Source organism: Ambystoma mexicanum, chromosome 6p (assembly GCF_040938575.1).
Source record: "Ambystoma mexicanum isolate Mex_15411 chromosome 6p, UKY_AmexF1_1, whole genome shotgun sequence".
Classification (NCBI taxonomy): domain Eukaryota; kingdom Metazoa; phylum Chordata; class Amphibia; order Caudata; family Ambystomatidae; genus Ambystoma; species Ambystoma mexicanum.
Genome location: NC_090935.1, coordinates 1,172,979,721 through 1,173,006,545, shown reverse-complemented (window position 1 = coordinate 1,173,006,545; position 26,825 = coordinate 1,172,979,721). Strand labels below are relative to the sequence as shown.

The window sequence follows — 26,825 nt, the reverse complement described above, 5'->3', positions numbered from 1 at the left end:
GCGAATGAAGGCGCAGGGAATTCTTACACAATTGAATCTTTCTGATCTCACTTTGATCAATAATCCTAATACGGCTAAAAAGCAATTATGGAAACTTGACTGGATCAAGACTAGGAATGCCTCTATCTTGTATCAGACAGTCATAGATAATCCATTCAATATACAACGTTACAATATGGTGGAACCTTATTTTATGTTGTTTCTAAATTCTCGTCAGCGAGATGATTTCCTGCGCTTTTGTTTAAATATATGGCCTACCCACGAAATATTATGCAGAAGAAAAATCTTACCATTAGAAGCACTACCCTGTCAATACTGTCAAACCGCTCCTGAAACATTAAGACACCTATGTGCAGAATGTGCAATACTACTTCCACAGAGAATCTTGTTTTTTAAATCTTTATTTGAGAGATCAAATATTGAGTCTACTACAGAACTATGGAACGTGTTATTTCACACTGTAAGGAAAACTGTCAGATATGATATTTTGAACTTTTTGTACGGTTTTAAAATGAAAAAGTAAGGAAAGATGAGCTAATAAGTTAACTGTTATGTTTTATTAAACAGATTTGTTAAATATATTAATTTAATATCCAACAATTATGTACAAATGTTGTATTTTATCAGTGAATTCTATTTCGATATTGTAATGTTGAAAAAATCAAGATGTTTTAATCTTGATTAAAACAACAATAAATAAAAAAATAAAAAAATAAAGTTGGTTTCAAATGTCACCTAACCAAATGTAATAGTGAAGGAGTGATATAAATGCTTCATCATCAATATTCTTTACCAGGAATGACTAAGATCAAATAAACTCTGCAAGAATGGATTTCACAGAGAAAGAAACATTACAAAACCATGTTGGCAGTACTGCACCTGCTGTCTTTCTTCTTCTTCTTTTTCTGTTTGCCTTTATTCTGTTCGTCTTTTTGCTTCTTAGTGTTGGATGCTTTGCTTTTGTTGTCAGCCTGACCCTTTTTCTTCCTACCTCTGGGCCCGTCACCCTCGGAGTCACTCTCATCCTCACTCTCTTCCTCTTTAGCTTTTTTCCTTCTGTTGATCCTTTTTTTCCGGGGTGCCTTATCTTCTTGCCCGCTTGCATCCTCTTCATCACTGTCTATTGCTTTTGTTGCATATCGAGCACGTCCTCTCTTGGGCTTGGCAACTTCCTCAACCTTTTCTTCCTGTGAATCGTTTTCTAATAACAGACAATCAGACGTTACCCACATGTCCTGTTAAATACCATCAGCTAAGGTCATACAATGGTAGTGTGTAGCATTTTATATTTTAAACTCTTCTGTCATTTCCACGTATATCTTCACTCAGCAAATGATGGCAGCCAGTTAGTTGGGAAATCGTCTACACAGGATACTTGTACGACATTCATACATATTATTTGAGTGCTAATGTGGACTGCTGCGTATGTGAAAACATTTGAGGGTGTTGGGGTTTGGAACACGAGGGTGTTGTGGGTGAGTAGTTGAGCAAACAAAAACAGTCTGCTGGACTCATCAGTCAGGTGCAATGCAGAATTAAACACTAAAACATGCAACCAATCATCAAATCCTTGGACAGGATGTACAACTTACTGAGTGCTGCAAATTATGTGAATCATGCATTTTGACATGCCACATATCCTTGGAGACCCTAAGGACTGCAGTCTTCATAGAGTCATTATGGCAAGACCAGGTAAAATCTGTGTTGGAGGGTAAAACACTCTTGGCTTTGGGAAGCATTTTTTTTTCGTCTATAAGACTAAACTTTGTTAGTTAAGTTAGGTGCAACCTAGATCTGGATTTATAGTTTAATGAAGTCCTCTTAGCTGCGAGTCTGCTTTGGAACACATTCACTTAGGTTGCATGTGCATTTTCTACATTGTGGATGGCTGGCAGAGGCGGGGGAGGGGTGTCCTTTACTGCTGAGCGTTTGAGCTTCTGCTGCAATGGTGCTCATGTTGGTGGCTTGCAGCCTGACCTATTCCCTTCCAACTCCTTAGTCCTATAGGGCGCCTTATTATCGAATGAAGCACTGGACAAGCAACAATGCATGCCATAGCCTTATGGTAACAGATAAAGAATAGTTCCATACCACAGTATAGCATAACAAAGCATAAGTGTGCCATACTGTCAGTGCATTTAGAAAAATAAAAACTGATATCTGGCCTTTTTCTCCGCACCTACTGTGTTTGTAGCCCATCCACATCAGTCGTTCACACAGTCCAACGAACATAGCTTGCATAGGTAGCTCAGGCATATGTTCTCACTTCGCTATAGATGGCTACATATTACTATACTATACTACTACCTAATCCTACGTAAGGCACAGCCCTGTCTCACCATGAGCTAAAATAAAGCCTAGCATGGGATAACATGGACAAAACTCTTAAAAATAACCAATTGGATATCAAGCAGCCAGGAATTTTCAATGTAACTTTACTAGTTTGACCACTCCATTTGCTTACCTTGAGATACCAATAAGATTCATCTTTGCATACAGTCTAATATTGAACATGCCACTCTTGGCTCAGACTTTGCAGTGATAGAAATAACATTCTGAGTTCCACCTAGTGAACAACATATAGAAACGGCAGGACAAATAAGCCACCACACTTCTGGATTATTCGTGCATACTCTTGAGGCCTTCATGCATACATTGTGGACAAAACGTACAGTTCTCCAAATCTTCCTTGGGAACCCCACATGAGAGTGGGTTCTAGCTAACTTAACAATTAAACATGTGACCCCAACTGTATTAAATATATGTGCAACTACGTCTGACATGCATGTGTTTTCTTTCCATTTTACTTCAATTCCCAGTGATCTGCTGTTTCTTGGGGTGACTCTAATCACTGAATGGATTGTAATTTTGAACGCAGTTTTGAAGCCATATTTCTTTCAATCATTCAACCGCATTGTGTAACATGCCATGATTATACCCTGTTTTTACCTTGCATCTGACAAACTTTGCATCCTAATGGGGTTGATCACTTCTTTTTCTCCAACATCAAAAATCGTATTCAAGAATCGACTACACAGTGACCACATGTTCGCTCTTTCTAAGCATATTCCAGGCATTCATGGCCAAATTAGATACCTTACGACCATGCTGTGGTATGAGCTGTACTGAATCTAAATGTACCATGTGCTAAATAGAATATTTAATGTGTACAACCGAAAAGACAGGTGCACTTAAATAGGTGGCCTGTACATCTTCTCTATGGGGCCTACTGAGAATAACATATCAAAGAATAGACAGGTTAGCGATGACAAAACAAGAAAAAAAATAGTAAATGTTCAGAAGAGGGCATCTACTGCTTTTATCAATGGTGAGGTCCTGGCTAAATTAAGACAGTGATGTTTCAACCCTTCCCTCAGCATCCAAACACAGTTAGTTCTACTTAAGGGGAGAACTCAATTCCATCATGGATGAAATAACTGGTGGTGATTGAAACCAAAAAGGCTACTTTATGATTAATGATGTGAAGGGGTCCCCTTAGATCTTAAGACAGGGTCACTGGAGGGCCTTTTCACAGGTATTTCCACAATGTGTGTAGGAAACTCTACACATGAGCTGCCTCTGGCTCTCCTGGAGCTATTGCTCTTCTTACAATCCCAAGGGAGTCCATGGAGGCCTTAAAAAGCCTAATGGGCAGGGAATCAAATCTGCCATGAAAGCAATGACCAAAGGGAAGGCCTCAGCACCAGACGGACTTAAAGCATATTTGTTTCTATTAATGTTGTAAACATGTTAGGAGAAAAGCTTCTCTAGACTGTGGTGGTTAAAAAGGAAACGTTATCAAGGCTAATGTGGTGGTTTTCTGTAAACGTGTCACAACCCCAGATGGGCAGAAATCTCCTGAGAAGTTTCCCTGATTAAATATTAATATAGTTGTATGCTATATTAAGTCACTTATATAAACCACATTCTTCCTCGTTTGATTTCACTGCATCATGTGGGTTTGTGGGTGGACAACTATTGGTTACAAGCAGTTAATTTTTGTCATCTATCAACCATCACTAATAAATCACCAGTCCTGGCAGACCCTATCACCATTAAAGGAATGATGTGGTCAGAAATATTATTGGCCAAAAAGATGGCCAATAATAAAATAAATATCTAAAATATATATATTTTTAAATCCCTATGTAAGGTATTGAGCAAATGAAGCTCAAACTTTAAAATGGGAAGCACTAGGGGGCATCCATTTTGCGAAATGGATGCCACCTGTGCTTGCCTTTGCGGCACTAATGAAGGAAAAGCCAGCCAGCTGTAGTAAACAAAAGCTAAAACTGGGTGTCTTTTGCTTCATTGGTGCCGGACTCGGAGGGCGGAGACCAGAGACTATAGGCAGGAAAGCTGCAGCTGCATCTCGGTAAGTGCTATTTTTTTCAAAATAAGCACTAGCTGCATTTTTTTTCTACGTTTTCCGGGCTGGAGGAGCCAGCAGCTTTTGAAACGTTGTATTTATGTTTGCGGTAGCCCCCTGTGCTCCAAGATGAAGCTACCGCAAACATAAATGCAACGTTGATGTGTTTAAAAACGCTGCGGGTTTTCATTCTAAGTTTCTCACGCTCTTTCGAGCTGGAGGAGCTTGAGAAACTTAGAAAGAAAAACCACACCATTTTTGAAACACAACTGTGTTGTTTTTCTGCCTACCGTGGCTATCACTTTGGGTCTCCGGTGCTCCCCCGGGGAGCACCACAGATCCAAAGTGAAACCAAGGCAGGCAGAAACACAACACAGTTGTGTTTCCATGCCGCAGTGATTCTGCCTACAGCAGCTTTCACTTTGGGGCTCTCTGGCTCCCCGTGGGGAGCCCGAGAGCTCCAAAGTGAAAGCCGCTGCAGGCAGAAACGCAACGCGGGTGTTTAGAAATGCGGCAGTGTTTCTGCCTACAGCAGCTTTCACTTTGGGGCTCTCAGGCTCCCCGGTGGGAGCCAGAGAGCCCCAAAGTGAAAGCTGCTGTAGACAGAAACACAATGTGGGTGTTTAGAAATGCTGCAGTGCTTCTCACTGCGCCAGCTTTTGCGTGGAGTCTCCTGGGCTCACCCAACCATGAGGGAGTCCAGGAGACTCCAAGCGAAAGTTGCCACAGTGATAAATATAATATTTTTGGATTTGTAAATCCCGCAGAATTTACAAATAGAAAATCGTTGTTATTCTGAATGCGGCAGCTTTCGCTGGGAGTCTCCTGGACTCCCTCAGGGTTGGGGGAGCCCAGGAGAATCAACGCGAAAGCTGCCGCTGTCAGAATAACAACGTTGTTGTATTTGTGATTGCCGTGGTTTTCCAACCACGGCAATCACAAATACAACAACGTTCTACTTTTAATTGGTGCACCTCGGCTTTTTGCCTTCGTTTTACGTTTTCTGTGACTCCCTGGGTTTAGGGAGCATAGAAAATGTAAAATGAAAGTTAAGGCAGCCTCATCAGCTCTGCTCGGGCTGCAGTAAGCAAAAGCTGCCAGTAGGGGGCTTTTGCTGCTTGTTTAGTGCCGCAAGAGCAGAGCTGAGGAGGCTGCCTGAAATCACAAAATGGATGCTCCCATGTAAACACTTTGAGCCTCGTTTTCTCAAAGTGTTTACATAGGAACTTCCATTCAAAATGTGTGCAAACTATGTTTTAGACTATTGCCAATCATTTTATCAATTATCATTTCTGAGCGCACCATTGCTTTCATGTCAATAAAAATTCCAGTCAAGCTGAGTGAAGATACCTATGGAAAGTTTTGGAGTAATTTGACATAGGATATAAAATGATTTCACTCGTTGTGCTACTGTATACCAACAACAAGTCAAATTTTGCAATAAATTGGTCAACTTCACATTGATGCCTTCAACCGTATCCAAGGATGCCCTGTGACATGCTTCCATGTGATAATGCTACCTGAAAAAAGTTGCAAATTAGTCCTGACCCCAGAAATACTTTGTCCCAAGGATTCTAGTACAGTTATAATGTTATATTGTTAACTCCAATCCTAGAATATGTGAGCATAGTGTTTGATTTTACTGAGGGTGCTTTATTTGGGAAATCTTGTCGCCTGGCCATTTCCTTTGTGACTTTATCACTGGACACCATGTGACACAGTCACATTAGTCAATTCTGTGTGTAGTTACAGAGTGCCTCATTACAAGTTTGGCAGTCTGGGAAAAAAGTGGAGGTAATTCAGTTGCCGCCACTATTTTGTCGGTAATGGAATTACCACAATTTTTCCTGCACCGTCAAATCCCCCACTTTATCTCCAAACATCATTTCACTTTATCTTTAAGGTAGCACATCCTCATAAGGCCTTGTGTGCCAAGTTCAAGGCTAAATAATTATGTGTGCTCTCACAGGGTGCCAGTGTCATGTTTTCAGAAAAAGTTGCAATAAGGTCACCATGTCCATTATTTGCTTGCATCTTTGCTGAAAAACATATAATCTATGGCTGACAGATTGATTAGCACCGTGAACGAGCACATTTTAGAAGACTCCAGTTCAAATGCAATCATTGTTCTGGCTATGGATTCACAACTTGCCTTTTAACTGGAACAAGTGATTTTGATGAAATAGCACTAGGCCATGCTAAATACGCTAATAATGGTGCTTGCCTACAGAGCAATGGAGAGAGCAGTCAGAAATGACCCAAAATTACTTAACGGTAGGCTGGGTTTTTATGTTAAATTAGCAGAGAGAAATATCAATATCAGCATTTGAATTATTTGGGGTAGCCCTTGAATTCTGTGTATTCAATAGAAGCATTTATGTATTAGAGTGGTTTGGGTTTAGCCAGCTGTTCTTCATCCATCTTCCAATTATATTTACAGTGGTTTGAATATATGCCACATTTTCAGTTGGGATGCCTGCAAGTTCCACAAAGACATGGGTGTCACCCGCACATTATGGAATGACAACCTTTCCCTGGTTATTAAGCCATGCGGATGTTTAATTCACCCACTAAAGAGTCTGGGAGATAGACATGAGCCCTGTGGAATGGAAAACGTTATTCCTTCTGAGTAGAACAACTATGCATCTATTTAACAACAGTATCCTGATCTGCAACACTGCTCTATCAAGGGCAGAGAATAGGCTCAGAGTTCACAGGTGATCATTTGACAGCTGCAGTGACAGCCATGTCTGTGCAGCACAGGGCTGCACTTAAGATCTGAACCCCTGCCCTAAACCCTATTTTATGGGTCTACCTCTTGGCAGCAAAAACATCTTTAAATATAAGGCATTGATGAGATATGGTATTGTGTTATGGTATTCTCATAATTAGTACAGCCACAGCAATTTGATATCACACGTGTGTCAGCCCTTGAGGTTAACGCTCAGCTGTCGAAGAATTATATGCATTCTCATCAGAAAGGCTGGACATTGCCACAGCTGGCGGTATGGACTGGAGCATTGGGGATTGCTTCTCTTTGTTCCTTTGTAAGGGTAGGTAATGCCCTTCCCCAGAAAACAGCCACTCCACAGTAGCCTGGCCTGGGAACAGGTTGCTGCATTTCAAAGGGGTTTTGATCCTAGTCAGAAGGGAAGGGGACGGGGTTAGAGTAGAAAGGAAGGCTCTGTGCAGTTGTATCACTCTACCTCTCTCTCCATCCTACCTGTCCCCTCCACTTTCTCTAGCACAAAGCACTTTGGGTGGACTGTCAGAAGGGCAAAGTGCACTTCTTTCAAGAACACAGAATGGACCACTAAGGCAGGCCAGTTTTAGTCCAATCCCCTGCAGACCTTTACTTTTAAAAGAAGGGGTCTCTCTCCACTTCTTTGAATTGTCTTGAGAATCATCTTGTGAATCATCATGGAATCATATTTTGGACTTCCACATTTCAAGAATATTTCAATTTCTTTCGACGTCTGTTTTGTAGAGTGGATCCTTCCAAAGTCCTCTGCCAGTGAGGTGAAGACTAAGTGTCCAAGGCAGAGGCAAGCTCTGTCCCCTAACCATCCCCAGGGACCATTGGGGATTACCTGCTGCTCGGACAAGAACTGCTTCTCTGCCAACCACAAAAGTACCCAGGAATTCACTGCAGTTTAGGACTCCTGCAGTTGCGGACCAGCCTCCTTAGTGCCCAGGGGTGGACTGGGATCCATAAGTGGCCATGGATGTTTTTTTTCAAATTGCCCTTTTTTTCAACAAGTGGGTAAGCCTTGCGAACAAGCCCAGCTCCACTAATGGAAGTTTGCCGGGATGGGGGAGGAGGGTGGTCAAAAGAGTGCATTTTAAAGCACTTAAATCCATATACATGGATTTCAAAGACATGATTTAAACATCTTAACATGTTACTGGGGCAAAGAAAATCTTGCCTCTCCACTGGAACCAAGGTCACTAATGGATATCTCGTGCACTGCCACCAGTTGTCGGAGTCACAACACATAGTTGATATGCTGCCCTCAGAGGTCTCCTAACCACCTTCATCCATAGGTAATCAGAATAATAATAAAGTGTCATGGAGAAGTGCACAATTATGCTATTTGTGTTCTAGCATAGTTGCAAGACACGTTTTAGCAATACCAACTATGATTAAGGTATGAGGGCTGTAATACAGATGTAGGACAAAGATCGGTAGCCATATGAAAAAGGTTCACTTACTCATGCATAGACACAGAAGTCAGATTACCAGACTCATAAAATATAAAAGTGCTCAAACATTGATACAGGACTCAGATTGTTAGCAATAAGCCAGGACACACCCCATAGTATGGATAGAGTAGATGGACTAGCAATTACCAGAAAGGTACACACATCCAGGTTAGAAAAGGTCAGTGGTTTTCAAATAGTGTTATAAGAGTGAGCCAATAACTATATACGAAGCCACACTAAATCCACGCTAACCACAATTAGTGATTTTTGTATAGCATACCATGAGAAATAAACCATTCTTAAGGGGTGAATTGTCAGCAGCAATAAGGAACCACCAAAACGGGAGGGATAGGAAAGAGGACCCAAGTGGACAGGTTATGGAGGGTGAGGAATGGGGCTGGAGCATTAGCAGAGAATTGCAATGTGGTGGGAATTAGACAAAAGGGATGTTCAGAGACTGGAGACAAGAGTGTTGGACATGTTATGGTATACCATTTGATATTTGCATAGGGCCTACTGCCATTGTTATAGCTTTGAAGTGTTCTGGCGCATGAATGCCCTATGTAAGACTGTAGTCTGACATGAGAATGACAGAGAGGTAGATATAGCAAGGAGGCAGCTTGCAGAAAGCATCAGTACCAACAGTTGCCTCGATGCTAACATGAGTCAGGGACCACCAAACAATAGAACCGCATGGACTGCATTGCTTCTTATAGGTATTAATATATACACAGCCTACACCAGGTTCCCTGAGGCTTCATGTCACCTTTTAAAATAATCGGTGTGCCAGTTGTGCAAGTTGAGGCAATCAGATGTAATCTGCCTGCCTGCCGCAAGCAAAGGAGTAGACATATTTAGAAATCCGCCAAGGAGTTTTCAAGTATATTCATGATCATTGACGTTCTAAATGAGTCCGTGGTTTGTATATGTTCTCCCTCTGGTAATGCCTGGAACACCTCATTGCCTGGGAAGGACTTTTAACCTTAAATTCTGCCTTTCCAATCAAAGTCTTGGCAGAACACTGATGCGGCTACTTTATTGGGATGTGGTGCTTTATTAAATACAAACTCCTTCCTTGACAGGCTTTGTGCGAGTGTATTTAACATGTAGCAATCCACAGTGAAAACATGCACACTCAAAGGTTGTGCCCACTCATTCTGAAGAAACAGTTCTTGAAAATGTACATATTTACATGATGTTGACTCAGTAACACAATGTAAGCCCAGGTGGTGAAGACAGCAGCCCCTTGTATACGTAAAGGTCATGTGATCCACTACTTGGCTGGGCTACGGTCAGCTCACTTGCACTGTGGGTTTAAAAAGTCTTGAACTCCATGGCTTTCAATGCCCCTGCCCTGATTTCCAGAGAAGAAATACTTACAAGCATAGGCCTAGACACAATTCTATTTTCATATGAGACTCTGCAGTTCTAGAGTCGAAGGCTCGGTCGTGTTACAGCTTTTCACTCTCTAGAGGCCTCCTCAGGACAACCGCTGGGCTTGTGGATGGTCAATGCATGTGTGAGGCTGGCGCCCAAGGCCACGGGAAGTACCCCTGACAGTCCTAGAGCTCATGGTGGTGCCGCTTTAGAGCTTTTCCCTGCAGGGATGAATGGGGCGCAAAGGGGCCCTGTCCATCATCGCCACCCTAGTGACCTCTGAGAGAGGTTGGGATGGTTGCTGGAGGAGGGTCGGCAGCAGTCAGTCTCTCTCGGCCCTGAGGACATGGTGAAACTGCCCCCAGGGGTCTGTAACATTCTCTGCTGGAGCAGACAGCCACCTGCACCCCAGGGTCTTCCCAGCCAAACCAGCGCCGGTCACCATGCACCGCCACAGAGGAAATGCCCCCTGCGGGGGCCTGGTGCACCTGGGCAGCGGCCCTGCCAGGGGATCCATCATTCAGGGCGACCGACCTGCTCACCATGTTCAATCCTCTGGGCAGACTGCATGGACCACATCCGTTTATCTCTCTACTGTTTCACACCCTCTTGAACTCTTTCTTCAAAGTTCTTTTCAACTTTCCCTTATGGTACTTGTTGGCTATCAGCCTGGTGCCCGTATTTAGCCTTAGATGGAGTTAACCATCTGCTTTGGGCTGCATTTGCAAGCAACCCAACTTTGAGAAGACAGGATCCTGAGGCACACATGGCTACTACCGGTCCTAACACCGTCCGTGGGTTGAGCCTCAATTAGATTAACTTGGGCCCCCTGAGCGATGCCTGGGAGTTGGTCTCCTGTACGCCGCATCTCCTGCACCCGTTTCCGGATGGGGATTCGGGACTCTTCCCTCTTCATTCGCCGTTACTGAGGGATTCTTGGTTATTTTCTTTTCCACTGCTTAATAATATGCTTAAATACGCTGAGTCGCCACATCTGATCTGAGGTCGTAGGTGGGAAGTCGAAGTTTGGGTGGTCAGACTTGGCAAATGTTGGAAAATAGTGCATTTATTGTCACATTTATAAATTAACAATGCATTCTGGCTAAGAAATTGAAGCGTGATTAACGCAATTGATGCCTCTTTGGATTCCCATTGGTGTCTACTTTTCAGAAATGCTGGCGGTTCCCTGGTTTCCTTGGTGGCTGTCAGACCCCACGCACACATCTGTGGGGTTCCCACAAGGCCAAAGACAGGATGAATCTTGCTTTCTCAGAACAGTTGACATACCAATGGTTTACCCCTTTTCCTTTACCGCCAGGAGAGTACACCCATGCATATGAGGTCTGCCGTTTGCCGGGACATCTGTGTGAACGTTGGAAGGCAGGACATGAGGTGTTTTGTGTGCGTTTTGGTTATTTCCCAGTGGGAAATGTGGGAAAAAGATGTATTATTTTTAACATTTACAACTTTTCAGAGCATTAAGGCTAAGAAATTCTCACCCTGATTTCCAGAGAAGAAATACTTACAAGCATATGCCTAGACACAATTCGATTTTCATATGAGACTCTGCAGTTCTAGAGTTGAAGGCTTGGTTGCGTTACAGCTTTTCACTCTGTAGAGGCCTCCCCAGGACAACCGCTGGGCTTGTGGTTGGTCAATGCATGTGTGAGGCTGGCGCCCAAAGCTACGGCCAGTACTCCCGACAGTCCTAGAGCTCATGGCAATGCTGCATTAGAGCTTTTCCCTGCAGGGACGAATGGGGCACAAGGGGGCCCTGTCCATCATCACCACCCTAGTGACTTCTGAGAGACGCTGGGATGGTTGCTGGAGGAGAGTCGGCAGCAGTCAATCCCTCTCGGCCCTGAGGATATGGTGAAACTGCGCCAGGGGTCTGCAACATTCTCTGCTGAAGCAGCGAGCCACCTGCACGCCAGGGTCTTCCCAGCCAACCCAGCACCGGTCCCCATGTACCGCCACAGAGGAAATGCCCCCCTGTGGGGGCCTGGTGCACCTGGGCAGCAGCCCTGCCAGGGGATCCATCATTCTGGGCGACCGACCTGCTCACCATGTTCAATCCTCTGGGCAGACTGCATGGACCACATCCGTTTACCTCTCTATCGTTTCACGCCCTCTTGAACTCTTTCTTCAAAGTTCTTTTCAACTTTCCCTTATGGTACTTGTTGGCTATCAGCCTTGTGCCCGTATTTAGCCTTAGATGGAGTTAACCATCTGCTTTCGTCTGCATTTGCAAGCAATTCGACTTTGAGAAGACAGGATCCTGGGGCACACATGGCTACTAACGGTCCTAACACCGTCCGTGGGTTGAGCCTCAATTAAATGAACTTGGGCCCCCTGAGCAATGCCTGGTAGTTGGTCTTCTGTATGCCACATTTCCTGCACCAGTTGCCGGATGGGGATTCAGCACTCTTCCCTCTTCATTCGCCATTACTGAGGGATTCTTGGTTAGTTTCTTTTCCACTGCTTAATAATATGCTTAAATTCACTGAGTCGCCATATCTGATCTGAGGTCGTAGTTGGGAAGTCGAAGTTCGGGTGGTCAGCCTTTGCAAATGTTGGAAAATAGTGCATTTATTGTCACATTTATAAATTAACAGTGCATTCTGGCTAAGAAATTGAAGCGTGATTAACGCAATTGATGCCTGTTTGGATTCCCATTGGTGTCTACTTTTCAGAAATGCTGGGGGTTCCCTGGTTTCATTTGTGGCTGTCAGACCCCAGGCACACATCTGTGGGGTTCCCCCAAGGCCAAAGACAGGATGTATCTTGCATTTTCAGAACAGTTGACATACTAATGGTTTTCCCTTTTTCCTTTACAGCCAGGAGAATTCACCCATGCATATGAGGTCTGCTGTTTGACGGGACATCTGTGTGAACGTTGGAAGGTAGGACATGTGGTGTTTTGTGTGTGTTTCGGTTATTTCCCAGTGGGAAATGTGGGAAAAAGTTGTATTATTTTTAACATTTACAACTTTTCAGTGCATTAAGGCTAAGAAATTCTCATCCGATTCACACAAGTGATGCCTCTTTGGATTCCACGGGTGTCTGATTTTCGTCAGGACATCTATGTGAACGTGGCAAAGTAGGACATGGGATGTTTTGTGATCATGTCAGTCATTTCCCAGTGGAAACTTTGTGAAAATAGTATTTTTATGTAACATTTACACATTTTCAATGCATTCTGGGTAAGAAATGACAGCACAATTTATGCATGTGATGTCTCTTTGGATTCCCACAGGTGTCTTCTTTTAAGAAATGCATGAGGTTTCCTGTTTTCCTTGGTGGCTGTGACACTCCGGGTCCAAATCTGTGGTGTGCCCACAAGGCCAAAGGCAGAATGATTATTGCTATAAAGGCTGGTTGAGGATATCTGTACTTCTGCACACTACATGTTTGTAGTAGAGTCACAGAGCACCCCAGCCAAGGTTCTCGAATGCTAGTAATTGAGGAGCAACCAAGGCTGAGACTCAAGGGAGGTGATGCAGGCTTGTTCTTAGGTACAGTGAATCCCAAACATCCACAAAGCAATGTCCACACCCTATCTTACATGCTAACACAGAACCTTTATTAAATAAAATAAGGTGTAAATACATTACAGGTCGTGCGGTAGCGGGCATGTAGTTATGGTTAAGTTGCTCAACCCATAGGAAGAGCACTTTTTGGCAGCTTATACCTTCGCCCTTCCTGGACGAACCCTGATGGAACTCTTCAGTAAAAGTATATAGCCCTGTTAGATTGATCCTGTTTAGTGAGGTTTCATGCAGGGGAGAGGGGAGTAAAGTTTTAGGGGGCGTCCCAAAATGTGTGGTTTTTCCCATAGATGCAAGAATTTTGCTCACGCCTACAGCCCAAACTGCTGAACGGATTTTCACCAAATTTGCTGCAGGAGCAGCTGCTTGGTACCAAATGTGTAAATTCGGTGTAAATCCATCCAATATTTGTTTTTTAAACATCCCAAAGGTATGCCAAATATGCATGCAGTGGCAATGAAGTTTAAAGGGACCCTGAAAGCAGACACTGATTAGTCTAAAATGGAAAAGCAACACATGTACTGCATGGTTCCTAGCATCTGCATCGCACATAAGCCTGTGAGTGGCATGGACCATCCACAAACATGACAGATGCCAGCACACATATGGCACATAGCATAGCCATGGCAGAACTGAAAAGGACACCCAGATGGGAGTTAATCACTACTGTCCCCCATCCATGTAATCTGCATTTCATCAAACAGAACATGCAAAATAGTGTGACAAAACACACATATGTCACAGGGCAAGTGCAGTCATCATGTGCAAAGTGTTTGCAGTGGTTAGTAGGGATACAGTGAACCCCAAACCTAAGGGCGGGGGATGGCTTGGAGGCACTATATGGGTCACATATGACAGTTATGACTACATAGCCTGACCTGGCACTCGATCACAACACATCACCCAAGCAACATAAACATGGACTGGACAAACATGCATGGACACTCACCGGACTTTGTCTCAAGATCTGGGAGGTCTCCCACACCTTGGATCTGATCCTCTGCGATGAACTCTCCAGCAATTGCCTCATGTTCTGTGAGTTCATCCTCCTCTGGTGGTGACCCACTGCCAGTCAGCAGAGTAAAGAATCTAAGTGATTTTACCGAACCCAAAGGTTTAACTTCCCAAATGTTCAACTTTTTATTGTTTTTTATTTCCCGCAAATATATATGTGGGGGGAGACCCCCTACAGCCCCCCCACCTTGCCCCTATACATTTTTTATATACTTTACCCCCCGCCACATATATATATGCGGTAAATTGGGGGTCAAACTTTTGGGAGTCGAACTTTTGGGGTTAGGTAAAATTGTTCTAAACCAGAGTAAAGGCGCAATTAGAAGCCAGCTTGTTTTTAGATCAGCGTTTGAGGTCATTCCAATGCTTCGAGCAATCATCAGCTGTGCACTTCACAAACCCAAAGGAACTAATGTGGTCCACGATGCACTGCCAGTGGGCTCTACGCAGAGCAGGTATAGTTTTGCACTCTGCCGTCATCAGCATGTCACGGCCGTGTTCCGACACGTAGCCCACAAGTGCGTCCAGTTCCACATTATTGAAACTCTGCTTCCTTGATGTGCCGGAGGGCCGAGCCGTGTCTGGGGTTCCAGGCTGTTCCACAAGAGCATGCTTCTTCCTCTTGAGAGGTGGTGCAGACCCTCAGTGGCTTACACCCTCTGGTCTGTAGGGGCTGAAGCACAGGTGGACTGGCCACTGGAAGCAGCAATGGCATGATGACCAAAGGTCTCACTGCAGGCATTGGCTGCTGGGTGCTGTTGCCAGGACCACGCGCCACAACTGCCTCGGTGTGAGGGGCCAGGACCAACACTATCCCGGCTGGGTGACTAACAGCCTGGGCGGTGTCAGCAGCAGCTGCCCCTGCAGCCTCCACAACCTAGCTGATCAGGGCAGCAGATGACATTGCTACCCCCAATCCACAGGGCCTGGTGACAGCATATTTCACCACCACACATGGCTTGGACTTCGTGACACGGAAGTCGGCCTGTGAGTCATCCTGTGCCTGTTCTGTGACCAATCCGGGCAAGGCTAGCATGGTCTTAGCTGGGATGCTGTCAGCTGCATCTCCCTGACCCACTAGGCAGGGCATAGCTGTCCCTGAATGGTCCTGGACACCCTGCCCTCTTGGGCCACCCTGCCCACGTCACCCACTGCTGCCACCTTGGCCACCCTGGCCACATCCCCTACCACGGACACCTCTTGGAGGCCGCCCAGCTTTGCCTCCCTTACCACTTGGCCGCCTCCCAGTCATGGCACTGATGTACTTGTGTGAATGGGAGGTGCAGAAAACAATTGTCCTGGGAAATTTGGGGTGAAGGGGGAAGGGTACTAGATGGAATAGGTACCCTTGTGCTCCTGCAAGGCTGTATGTGATCCCTGGGGAAAGATGATGGGTCACACAATGCTCAGGCACCCCAAGAACAAAAACAAATGTGCACGCGACCCTTCGGTAGCCCATGTGCATGGAATTAAGGTCCCGCAGTACACTGTGGCACCCATAAACACAAAAAATGCATACGGGTGGAACACACAGGCTACTATGACCACGCTGTGGACGTCCCACAAAGACAAACCTTGCTGGGGACCTCGACAAGGCTTAGATGAATATGATTAGCCATCGATAACTTTCGGTGACAATCGGTGCAGTGGCCGAAATAAGTGTTGGGTATCAGTTTCTCACCGTTTACCAGCTTTTGGTTCCTCAGTGTTGCAGCTGCTGCATGGACCTCAGGATGGTTTCTGGTGACTTGACCTCGGCCACTGGACTACTCCGCAGACCTCCACCAAGTCCGGACTCCCAGGACGACTTCTTCAGATTATGATGGTGGGAAAACCACCAGCATACACTTCTCTGAATGCAATGACCATGGACTTCCTCGGGCTCAGGAAAGTGGTCAGATGTGGTGGCAGTGGTAACCCTTGAAGGATTCTTAAATCAGATGGAGGTTTGGCAGCTCTGGGTGTCAGGCAGCACAATGCCAGTGTACCCCCTTTTCCGTCTGATACATAGGAGCTTGGCTTCCAGTCATCACAAACACTCTTGTGGACCCTGGACAATGCAGATGTTCAGGCACTCCTCTTCTGGACCCATGAAGATCCCTTCTCTGGACAGCAGACACACATGACTGACATCCATGATGCTTCGGGTGAACAGCAGTCATCTCGTAGCTTTGGGAAGAGGTTGCCTCTCCATGTCCTCTCTGAGTCGCTCTGTGAGTCAGCAAAGCAGCCTTTGGATTTTTTTCTTTTTAGGAATTGCACAAGCAGACATCTCCCTCCAACTGGACTTCAGAATACAAGCTTCTTCTTATTTCAGCTTCTTGTTTCAGCTTCTGAACAGCTTCTGAACAAAGAGGTGAGTTTGGGATCCCTTGATATAACCACGTTCTTCCCATTCACTCAAACTGAGCCAGGCTCATGCAGCCAATCACACACAAGTGCATTCATGCAGTCAGCACCCAATCAAACTCACAGGCATTCAGGCCATTCACCAGAAACCTGACACTTAAAACACAGCATGTGGATTGGAGTCTACTTTCAGAGCCCTCACTGTATTCATTCCAGTTTCAGGCAGGACTTGCACATGCATTGTGCCACACAACCATAACCAGACACCCACAACACAGAATGCAAGTTGACTCCTCTTTCCATTCATACAGGCTCCACCCAAGTGTGGACCTTCAAACCAGTGTCCCTGGGAAGGCTCCAGTCAGACTGACATGTGTTTTCCCCAGGACCATATATTGTCCTTCCACCCAACAACCAATTGGGGGAAGAGAGCAAAGTCAGGGCTCTACAGGACTTTGAAAAAACAATGGATAAAAGCAAAAGAAAGAAGAGACTACAGTGGCGATCTTGCATTGGTTCAGGAATCCATTGATTCCTACGGCAGGGCCTGAGTGTCCAAAAATGGAGGACACCCAGAACCACTGTCGCTTGCACCAGCCCCTACCATGCTATGTGGGCAACACACATGTGCCCAAAACACACACAAGGGATCAGGGGTGTACCCTTACCCATGGTTGACATAAGGGTAGCCCATGGGTACTGTTCACAAAACAGGTACAATTAAGAGCTGAATTGCCACATGTCCAGACTAGACCCTCATGGCATAAAACAAGCAGAAAACACACACAGAGAAGTGGTAGGACAAGGACGAGGAGCCCCTGTCCCAGGGACATCAATTCTCCAAAATGCCAAGGAAAGCAGACCTGACATCACAGACCAGATGACATCACAGGAAGTGATGTCACTTGGCCTTTGACCCAGATGGCATCAGATGGCATTAGTTCCTCATTAGCCCTGATGCTTTACCGAAAGTGGCTTGCAAGAGTAAAAGAAGTGCAAAAACATAAACAATTTAAAATACCAAATACATACTGAAGCAGACAAGAATATTTTAGATAACAACCACATTTTAACACATGTGCAGCCTCCATATGCCATGGATGCCATAGATTTAGTCATGATAGAATAGCGTGGACCCAATAGTGCAACATAGGCTGAGGTAACATTGGTTCCACCATCGGGTTCGCTATTTGAAGGATTGAATATATTTTTAAGAAATAATTGAGCAATTTTGGGGAGTGTTGTGACCCGATTCTTTCTGAAATAGAGTCAGACAAGCTTACATTGATGGAAAGCCTAGTGAAGGTGTACAACAAAATGAAAAAAAGGAAAATGTGGAAAGATATACAGAGAATGTGATTGTACAAACTACAAAGGGAGCTAACCACACACCTGAGGAAATTTAAGGAGATGCAGTCCTCTGTGAGGAGACTCCAATGGCTGAAATATCATTACATTTTCATGCCTATGTGCCCTACAAAGGTGGAGTCCCATAAGAGGGATCCCTTGGGAAGAAATTGTTGGCTTTATCTCAATCTCCATTGTCATTTTAATAGGGATACAAACTAAAAGTTAAGGGGAAATGTTTTTCTCGATTAGTCCACCATAATGAAGTTGTGAAGGGAGTCATTTGTTGGTTAGGTGGATTGTTGGATAGGTGGAAAATGTAATTTTGCGGGTTAGAAAGGGAGCCCCTGATAATTAGATAGTATATGATATTATATTGTAATGTTTTTAATTAATTAGTACCTGATTTACAGAGCTTTTTCCAATGGGATTGTGCCATATATATGTAACTTTAGCAATGTATGGCTAGTTATTTCCATATTGCGCCAAATGTACCAGCATGTCCGTTATTGTCATTATAGTAAAAGTATGTAAGTACAGTATCCAAAAATCCAAGGCCCTTTTTCAGTGTACAGGAGCATTAATGCTTTAATGATAATGATTTGCTATTTATATAGTGATGTTGCTATAGTGCTGGACACAGCACATATTTACATATAATTACTAACCCAACCAAAATTGGTAATCATTTATCAACCTCGGAAGAATGAAAGGCTGAGGTGGTCTTGCCAAAATTTTAACCTGCGACCTGCAGATCACACACAGATCGCAGCAGCGAGTGCTCAACCTGCTGAGCTATCTTACCACTTTGCTATTAAAAATGCAATGCCACCTTAAGAAAGCATGTCAAAACTGGCTGCACAATGTATGCCAGACACATAACACAATGTATCATGTTTGCTGTAGCCTTGGTGATGCACAGGACAACAAGCAAGGCCACAGTAAGACATACCTAGACTAGCAGAAACGAAATGCCAATCTAACCACATAATAACATGTATCATGCTTGTTTCATTATAGTTGCCCAGCAAAAATATACAATGCCACAGTAAGGACTGGCTACACCCAAATGCCTGTCTAGCCAGGTATTTACACTTAAGATTGATTTATCAGAGATGCACAATCTAAAATGCCAAGCCACAGTAAGAAATGGCTAATCTAGTTGCAGCAAAATGCTAGTCTAGACACGTAATAACACTTATGAGGATGTTAGGATAGGCCCAAACATCAATAATCAATGTACTCCAATACAGTTGGATGCCGGGAGAACATACAAAGGACAAACTCAAAATGGCATTAGAAACAACAAGCTCTTAACCCCTGTTAGTAATAATCATAACAAATGTCCACTCTATGACTTGATAGGACGATAGAGTATAGAACAGATATTTCTCTCTAGGTGGACCTTTCTATTATTGGTCCTTTTTCAGTTACACTCCACTACAATAGTTGCTAGAAAAATATAATTTAATTGGCAAGTCATTTGTTCATCTGAACTTGGATACGGTTATACTGTGCCAAGTAACAAGGTGGGGAAGTAGAAGTGGGCAAACCGCCATGATCTTGTGAAAGTAATACAACTCGTTGCCATGCTTGAGGTCCATATACCATCCTGTTTGTGGGCTTGGACATGTCGTCTTGGTGTCTTCTGGACATGCTAGGAATATGAAAGGTGCAATATCTAATTGGGCCCCAAATGAATGACCATTGTTTCCGATTGGTTGTAAGGGAATGCTGTGCTAAAATCATTTCAACCAGTTATTGGGATTTGCCTACTGTTCTACGTGTGTGCTTTTTCCTTCATTGGCCATTGGAGGCAATGTATGTTTGTTTGTTGTGGGATCATTTGGTACAGTAGCTACCTACCTGCACCTGGTATTGAAGGATGTGTGTTTCTCACTGCTACCAATAGAATTTAATCAACCTTACATCAACCTTACAATTATATGCTGTGTTATCTTGGAAACATTATCTAGTGCAGCTTCATCTCTTCAACCAAGCCTTCCTTCTTTGGTGTTGCTCTGCTGTCTGGGCTTTCTGAGGCCTAGAAAATTGTGTGCTGGTTTTATGTCTAGATGCTGTATTTCAGAATTGAGGGCTTGCTAGTTATGGTCAGCATAATGGCAGCACTTCAGTTTTCTTTCTGCCATTTAAGTGTTCTTTGTGTCTGGTGTATGTTCTTTGTTTCTGTTGCATGTGTCCCCTATCTACGTGTTCTGGAACCTCCTACTTCTATAAATGTAAACTACCTCATGCCCTACTTGTGTCACACAGCATTTCTACTCTTAATTGTGGCTATATGATTCTTAATGTTTTGCTGACAGTTCACTGGATGTTTCTTAGTTTGTATCTTTGTTTACAATTGGGTGCAAATGGGGGTCTGGCCTGGTGCAACTCTCATCTCCATTACCATGCTCCTCCTCTGGTCATTTTAGTGACCACACATTCATTTTCCTTCAGCCTATCATATGCATATTTTGGCATCCATATTGTGCGCACCTCCCTCAAGCTTCCTCCTTGTGCTACATGTTCTTCTGGTCCACATATCATGTAGCAACAATCACCATCTCCTTCACAATCAACCCAATGATCTGTATAGTTTTCAAGGTCAGAGAGGGCTCAAACACAGTGCCTGGGGCCACCGTATTGGCCTATTGATGATGTGGGTTTGATGTGACTCATCTGTTGGGGTTTGGATATGCATGACGTTGTCTTTACCCAATATCACTGTCATCATTTGTTGCTGTACAACCTTCTAACCTGTCTTTCTACACCGTGGAATTATTTTCTAGATGGAGAGAGCTATAAATACCACTACTTGGATTGCCAATGATATTTTAAACCTGTTACCTAACCCATTAGAACAGAGCTGCAACCCAGGCCTCATCTTTAGCTGGGCTAATATCTTGGACCATTTTTGTGTGCAAATTCTGCAGAGACATTATTGAATCTGTCAAGCTCCCATTCCGCTCATCATGGGCAGGTATAAATGTGCAGCAACTTCAGCCGATCTTTGTGCATACACCTCTGTCTATAGCAGTGAAGAGTTTGAGGACGTACCTTTTCTGGAGAGTCATTAATCTGATAAGCTCTCAGCTCTTCCTTCATTGCATTTAATCCTTTCTTGGTGGCATTAATGGCCTGTAGCAGTTCCAATCTAGTTATTTGCAACCACTTTGAATTTGCTATCATTCGAAAGCCGGTTGCAAGAAGCCATGAAAAGAACATCGATTCCTTGGAAAGCAGAATATGTTCAGAAAGGACGGACTCCATTCCTTGGAAAAATAATTGTCCCCTTTAGTATGTGTCCTTCTTTTCTTCTGGCCACTTTTTACAAAAGGGTAGTCAACATCTTGCAACAAATCACTTTGAGACATCACCAGTGCCAGCACATGTAGAACTGCTATTGATCAGATACCACCCCAATTTAGCAAAGTTGCATATAGACCTGTGAACTGCAGGTCCAGTAGTGATCCATTAATACTGCGTTGCCTAATTTCATACCTGGCAGGTCCATGATGCATTTGCATTCTTCGTTTGTCCCTACCTGCTCTGTGCAGTTGTTTCTGAAACACAGCAATGCATTTGTTATCTTTGTTATGTGCATTGGCCCTTCATCATCCTCCATGCATGTCAACAGTCTGGCATACTAGCTTCATTTTTCTAGACAATCCCTATTAGCACCTTCAACAGGGTACCACAAGAATCCTATGAGTGCCAATGCCATTGCGGATAAAGTTCTGCACATACACCAAATCACCTGGAAATAATAAAAGGATGGGTATCACAGCATTTATGTTTACATTTGCTTCCTTGTCATCGTTTTTTTATTTGGCCCTCCTACTGTTGCTTCATTTTGTTGTATAAAACGCCTTACACATGCCCAATAAAATAGATAAAATGTATCTGTCGAGAAATACATTTGAGACATTTTAGTCACTGCAGTCAAATAATCATGCATTTCGTCTCCTAAGACTGTTGGAGAACTCTGCATCTGAATGAGCACACATAGAAGGAGCATTGTGAACATGCGTGTATCTACCCGTTTCTATTTAATGGGGTGTGAGGTGATGGTCCGAGCCTGGCTGATTGCGCCGGGAAAAAAGTGCCAAAAGAAGGCAATGCAACCAACTTTTGTTTAATGTATCTCTCAGTTTTGCAATGTCTTCCTGCGAGATGCCATTGAGGTGTTCAATAATGATGTTGGCCTGTGGGTGATAAGCAGAACAGAGCTTGTGCTTGATGCCAAGCACTGATGTCACTTCAGAAAAGTGCTTGTTTACAAAGGGTGGTCCACTATCTGACCGTAGCACCTTGCACACTGCCTATTGGGGAAACACCTCCCATATAAGGAACTTAGCAGCTGATTTGGCATCTGCATGGGTACATGGACCTGCGTCAATCCATCGTGAAAAACAACACACCACCATGGTCATGTATTTGTGTCCTTTACAAGTTTGGAGCATATCAGTTTAGTCGATATGCAAATGCCATAATGGGCCTGTAGGACGAGGTATTGCTTCTTTGTTCTCAAGGTATGTCCAGCGGTGCACTGCTGGCACATGGCATAATTGACAATGAGGTTAACAATATGATCGTGCAAATTTAGTACAAACCAATCGTCGGAGACATCTGCTGCCACATACTCTCTTATGGTGTATGCTGGGTAGTGAAGAAGTTTAATGCTACTGTAAGAAGCTCAAGTGGCATCATGAGCTTCCCTGTGCTTTTCAGTCACCACACAAGATAAGTGGGGGATAATGTGCATATCCTTTGTATACATAGTGGTAATGCATAATAGCTCTCTGTCATCTTTCTGTCGAGCATCATTTTATGCAAATCGATTACTATATCTGCTATGTGTGGAAAATATGCTGCTCTTTTAGCTTCTGCATTTGTGGCTTTGTTTCCATGTGAGACCAAATCCGTGCCCCTCAAGTGGGCTGCACATTTCACCAAGGCAGCCAACATGGGGTTCGCCAGTGCATCAAGCAATCTTCTTAACAATGGTGCGTGCTGTACTGGTGTGCTGTCTGCATGCTGGAAGCCCCTCCTTTGCCACCATGACTATTCCAGAGTGTACTGTAGATTTCACATAGGCGGAGTCAGAGAATAGTGTCACTACTCGGTCCTTGTGCTCTTCAAATGCTAATAGCATCACTACAATCTCAGGTGCCTGCGTGGAAAAATGTGCTGTTATTCTGATACTTGACCCAATCTCAAAATCATCACCCCTGCTCATTATCATTATTGCCCCCCAAATTCAGTGCTCTGATGTATCATCGAAAAACATCAATGAAGACCACCTCCCCACAGCTTTGTTTCTCTTACTGTGGGTGCATCATTATGTATGTCTGCATATGTTGAAAAATCATGAACCCATTCTCCTCCCTTCAATGGTTCAGCAATAAATCTTGCAGGGTTCACCATCTGACATCTTAAAATTTTGATTGAGCGGTTCAAAAATATGACATCATATCCAGATGCTCGTGATAGTATTGAGCGTGGATTCTGCTTTTTCAAGAATGGCAAAGAGGGCATGCTCAACATATAGTGTAACTGTACAGCCCATTGTTATTGCTGATGCTTTCTCAATGGCAAAGGCTGCTGCAGCCAGTGAGAAAGCCCTCTCATCACCGGATATAGGATCCTGCTGTAATATGCCATGAGCTTGTGCCCCATTGATGTTATACGCAGGAGCACTGTCGTCATCAAGTTTCAATTGGAATGTGAGAACAAATACAAATCTTCATTGTAGTCTGATATTCCCAGTGTGGGTGTTGTGCTTATCACCTGTTTCAGTTCTTCAAACACATTAATTATCCTGTCTGTCCAGATTAAAGTGCTCTGTTGTTTCTGTGCTTCCCCCAATCCTTCTAAAAGGGGCCGGACATATGTGCTGTGTTCAAAAACCCAGGCACAACAATAACTGCATAGGCCTAAGAATTGCTAACAATTGCTAATAATTGCTATAGTTCCTTCACTGTTTCTGGGTGGGCCGTATTTACAATTGCTTCTTCTCTGTCAGGTGTTACTTTCCTCCCTTCCTTTGATATTATCTGGACCAAATATAATACCTCTTTCTGACAATATTGCAGTTTGTTTTTGTCCACCTTGTAGCATTACTGAGTCTGCCCTGCACTCTTCCTCTGTGGTGCTGCAAATCAGCAGATCGTTGACATACTGTATGATTGTACCGGGTGTTTGTACCTTTCCCAAGTCCAACTGCAGGACGCTGTTGAAAACACTGGGAGACTCACAATAAGTCTGTGGAAGTCTACTATGTTGGAGGCAGACCCCATGATGCATAAACATTGTAAGATATTTGAATATATGTGCAGGGGAATGGAAATAAAGGAATTGTTTAAGTCAATCACTGTGAAATGGGTGGCAGTAGGTGATATGGTGCACAGAATCATAGACGGGATGGGCACAACTGTAAAAATCTCGAAGACCCTCACTTTGCTTTTTCACAGGGTACACCACTGTGTTGCATGGGAATTCTGATGGAACAATGATGCCTTGTTGCATCAAGGCGACAATTGTTTCAAAAATGCCTTTGTGTGCCTCCCTGGACATGGGATATTGTTTAACTCTAGGTCAAATTGTTCCCTTCTTCAATTCTATTCATACTGCACCAATTCTTTTCAAAGAACCTGCATCATAAGGACCACTGGTCCATAGTACACTTGGCACTTTTGCCAAATCATGTTGCATAAAATTAGCTACTTTTATAGCCAGCAATATTATCGGAGGCATTTCCCTATACTGTATTTACAATTGATATGGAATGGAAATCTCAAAGATTATTTTATCGTCTGTATAATCATCCTTAAAATAACTTGTTGTCTGTCATGTCACGTAACTACTGTGTTCAGACGAGTGCTACCTTCCTCGTCTGTTCCATGTAAGACTACTCTGTCTTCTCGAACCACTGCTGCGTCTTGGTCTACTGTTGTTATTCCTCCTTCTGCCACATGAGTGGCTACTTCTGCCTTGAACAAAAACTCTGCTGGTTACACATGGGAGTCAACATAGTAACACTGGTACTCCATAGAGGAATAGTTCTGAATATAAAGGCACCCCTAGTAATTCTTTCTGACTGTGCAATGCTCATAGGAACTCTCCTGCATTTTTATAATGTATTCTTGTTGTTGAACATATATTTCCTTCTCTCCCCAGACATGATATCGCCTCCCACTGTGATTGGCAGTGTTTCTGTAAACTGAACCTTTGTCATAGCCTCAGAAAGCCCCTGTGCATCCATTGTCAGTCAGGATAGTGTAAACCCTCCTTCTCGGACACACAAGACCATGTCGCTCCACTATCAACCAAAAAAGAGAACATTGTAGTCCCTATTTTCAATCCCACCAGCGGTTCTGCTACTGGGTCGGGAGCTACCAATAGTATTGGACATATGAAGCTTTCCTGTGGGCTTGACGGAAGATCATCTTCCCTGTTCCTTTGAAGGGTTCCCTCCCACCACTGTTGCACCTCCTATCACTGGTACTGGAGTCTGTGGCAATATGCTTCTTTCCCACTGTCTGGACTGATGCGTTTTCACTCTCACTGTTCTTATCCCTTTTCCACACCCTTTTCCCTCACAAACAATTTACAATACCAACACAATCCCCTCTTAATCTCAATCTAGACCATACTTACTTCCAAAAATTCTAACTGCTACTCTACCAACACACAAAAAACACCTCTATCATCCCATTATATACCAACAACATCAACAATAATCAACACCATTAAATTATTCTACACAGCTGTCTTCCCTTATACAGGGTACCTCCTCCTTTTTTCTCTTACTGCCCCAGAAGGAGAGTGAGCTGTATGCCCTCCTGCACAGCCTTCCTTAACTACTGTCAGAGATATCTCTTTTCTCTCTTTCTCATTCAACTTAAATAACAACAGTACGCAATACACACCCTCAATGCAGGAATTTTCGTGCACGGATATACTCACTAGTTTCTACCAGCCCCAAGGTCAGTCGGAATCGAGTCACCTCTATCTGCCGTTCTGCCTTCTGCAACACCAGACAGGACTTTTGTTGAAACTGGGCTCCTGCCAAACTCTTATCAGGTGTGCACACAAACCACGCTGCTGTCCAAAGGACCCGCAGCGAGGGATCCTCGACCCTCTGCGAGACACTGGGTATCTCAACAGTGCCTCCAGTTGCTAAGATAGGCACAAATATCAATAATCAATAAAAACTCAATAATCAGAGCAGTTCCAAGTGCATGAAGAAATCCCACTATATTCCAATACAGTCAGCTGCAGAGAGAGCGTACAAAGGACAATCTCAAAATGGCATTAGAAACAACAAACTCTTAACCCAAAAATGTGTCATACTGACGTCATGTTAGTAATCATCATAGAAAACTTCTACTCTATCATTTGAGAGAGTATAAAAAATATATTTCTCTATAGGTGGAACTTTCTACTATTGGTCCCTTCACAGTTACTAACTCATAGTTGCATCCTTCCACAAATGATACCATTCATCCTAATTGCTATTGGCTGGCACTCCACTACAATAGTTGATAGAAAAACTTCATTTGAATGGCCAGTCGTTCAGTGATCTTGTCTTGGACACCGTTATGCTGTGCCAA

General features: G+C 43.7%; 1 protein-coding gene across 1 annotated transcript in view; it reads right to left on the bottom strand.

The window, feature by feature from the left end:
• The window catches only part of LOC138510277 (transmembrane channel-like protein 2-A), a 1,079,160-nt gene that overhangs the window by 1,028,511 nt on the left and 23,824 nt on the right, over window positions 1-26,825 (bottom strand). The window contains exon 3 of the mRNA XM_069625812.1: window positions 880-1,201. Within this exon, the coding sequence (XP_069481913.1) occupies window positions 880-1,201 (322 nt within the window). The remainder of the gene's footprint in view (window positions 1-879; window positions 1,202-26,825) is intronic.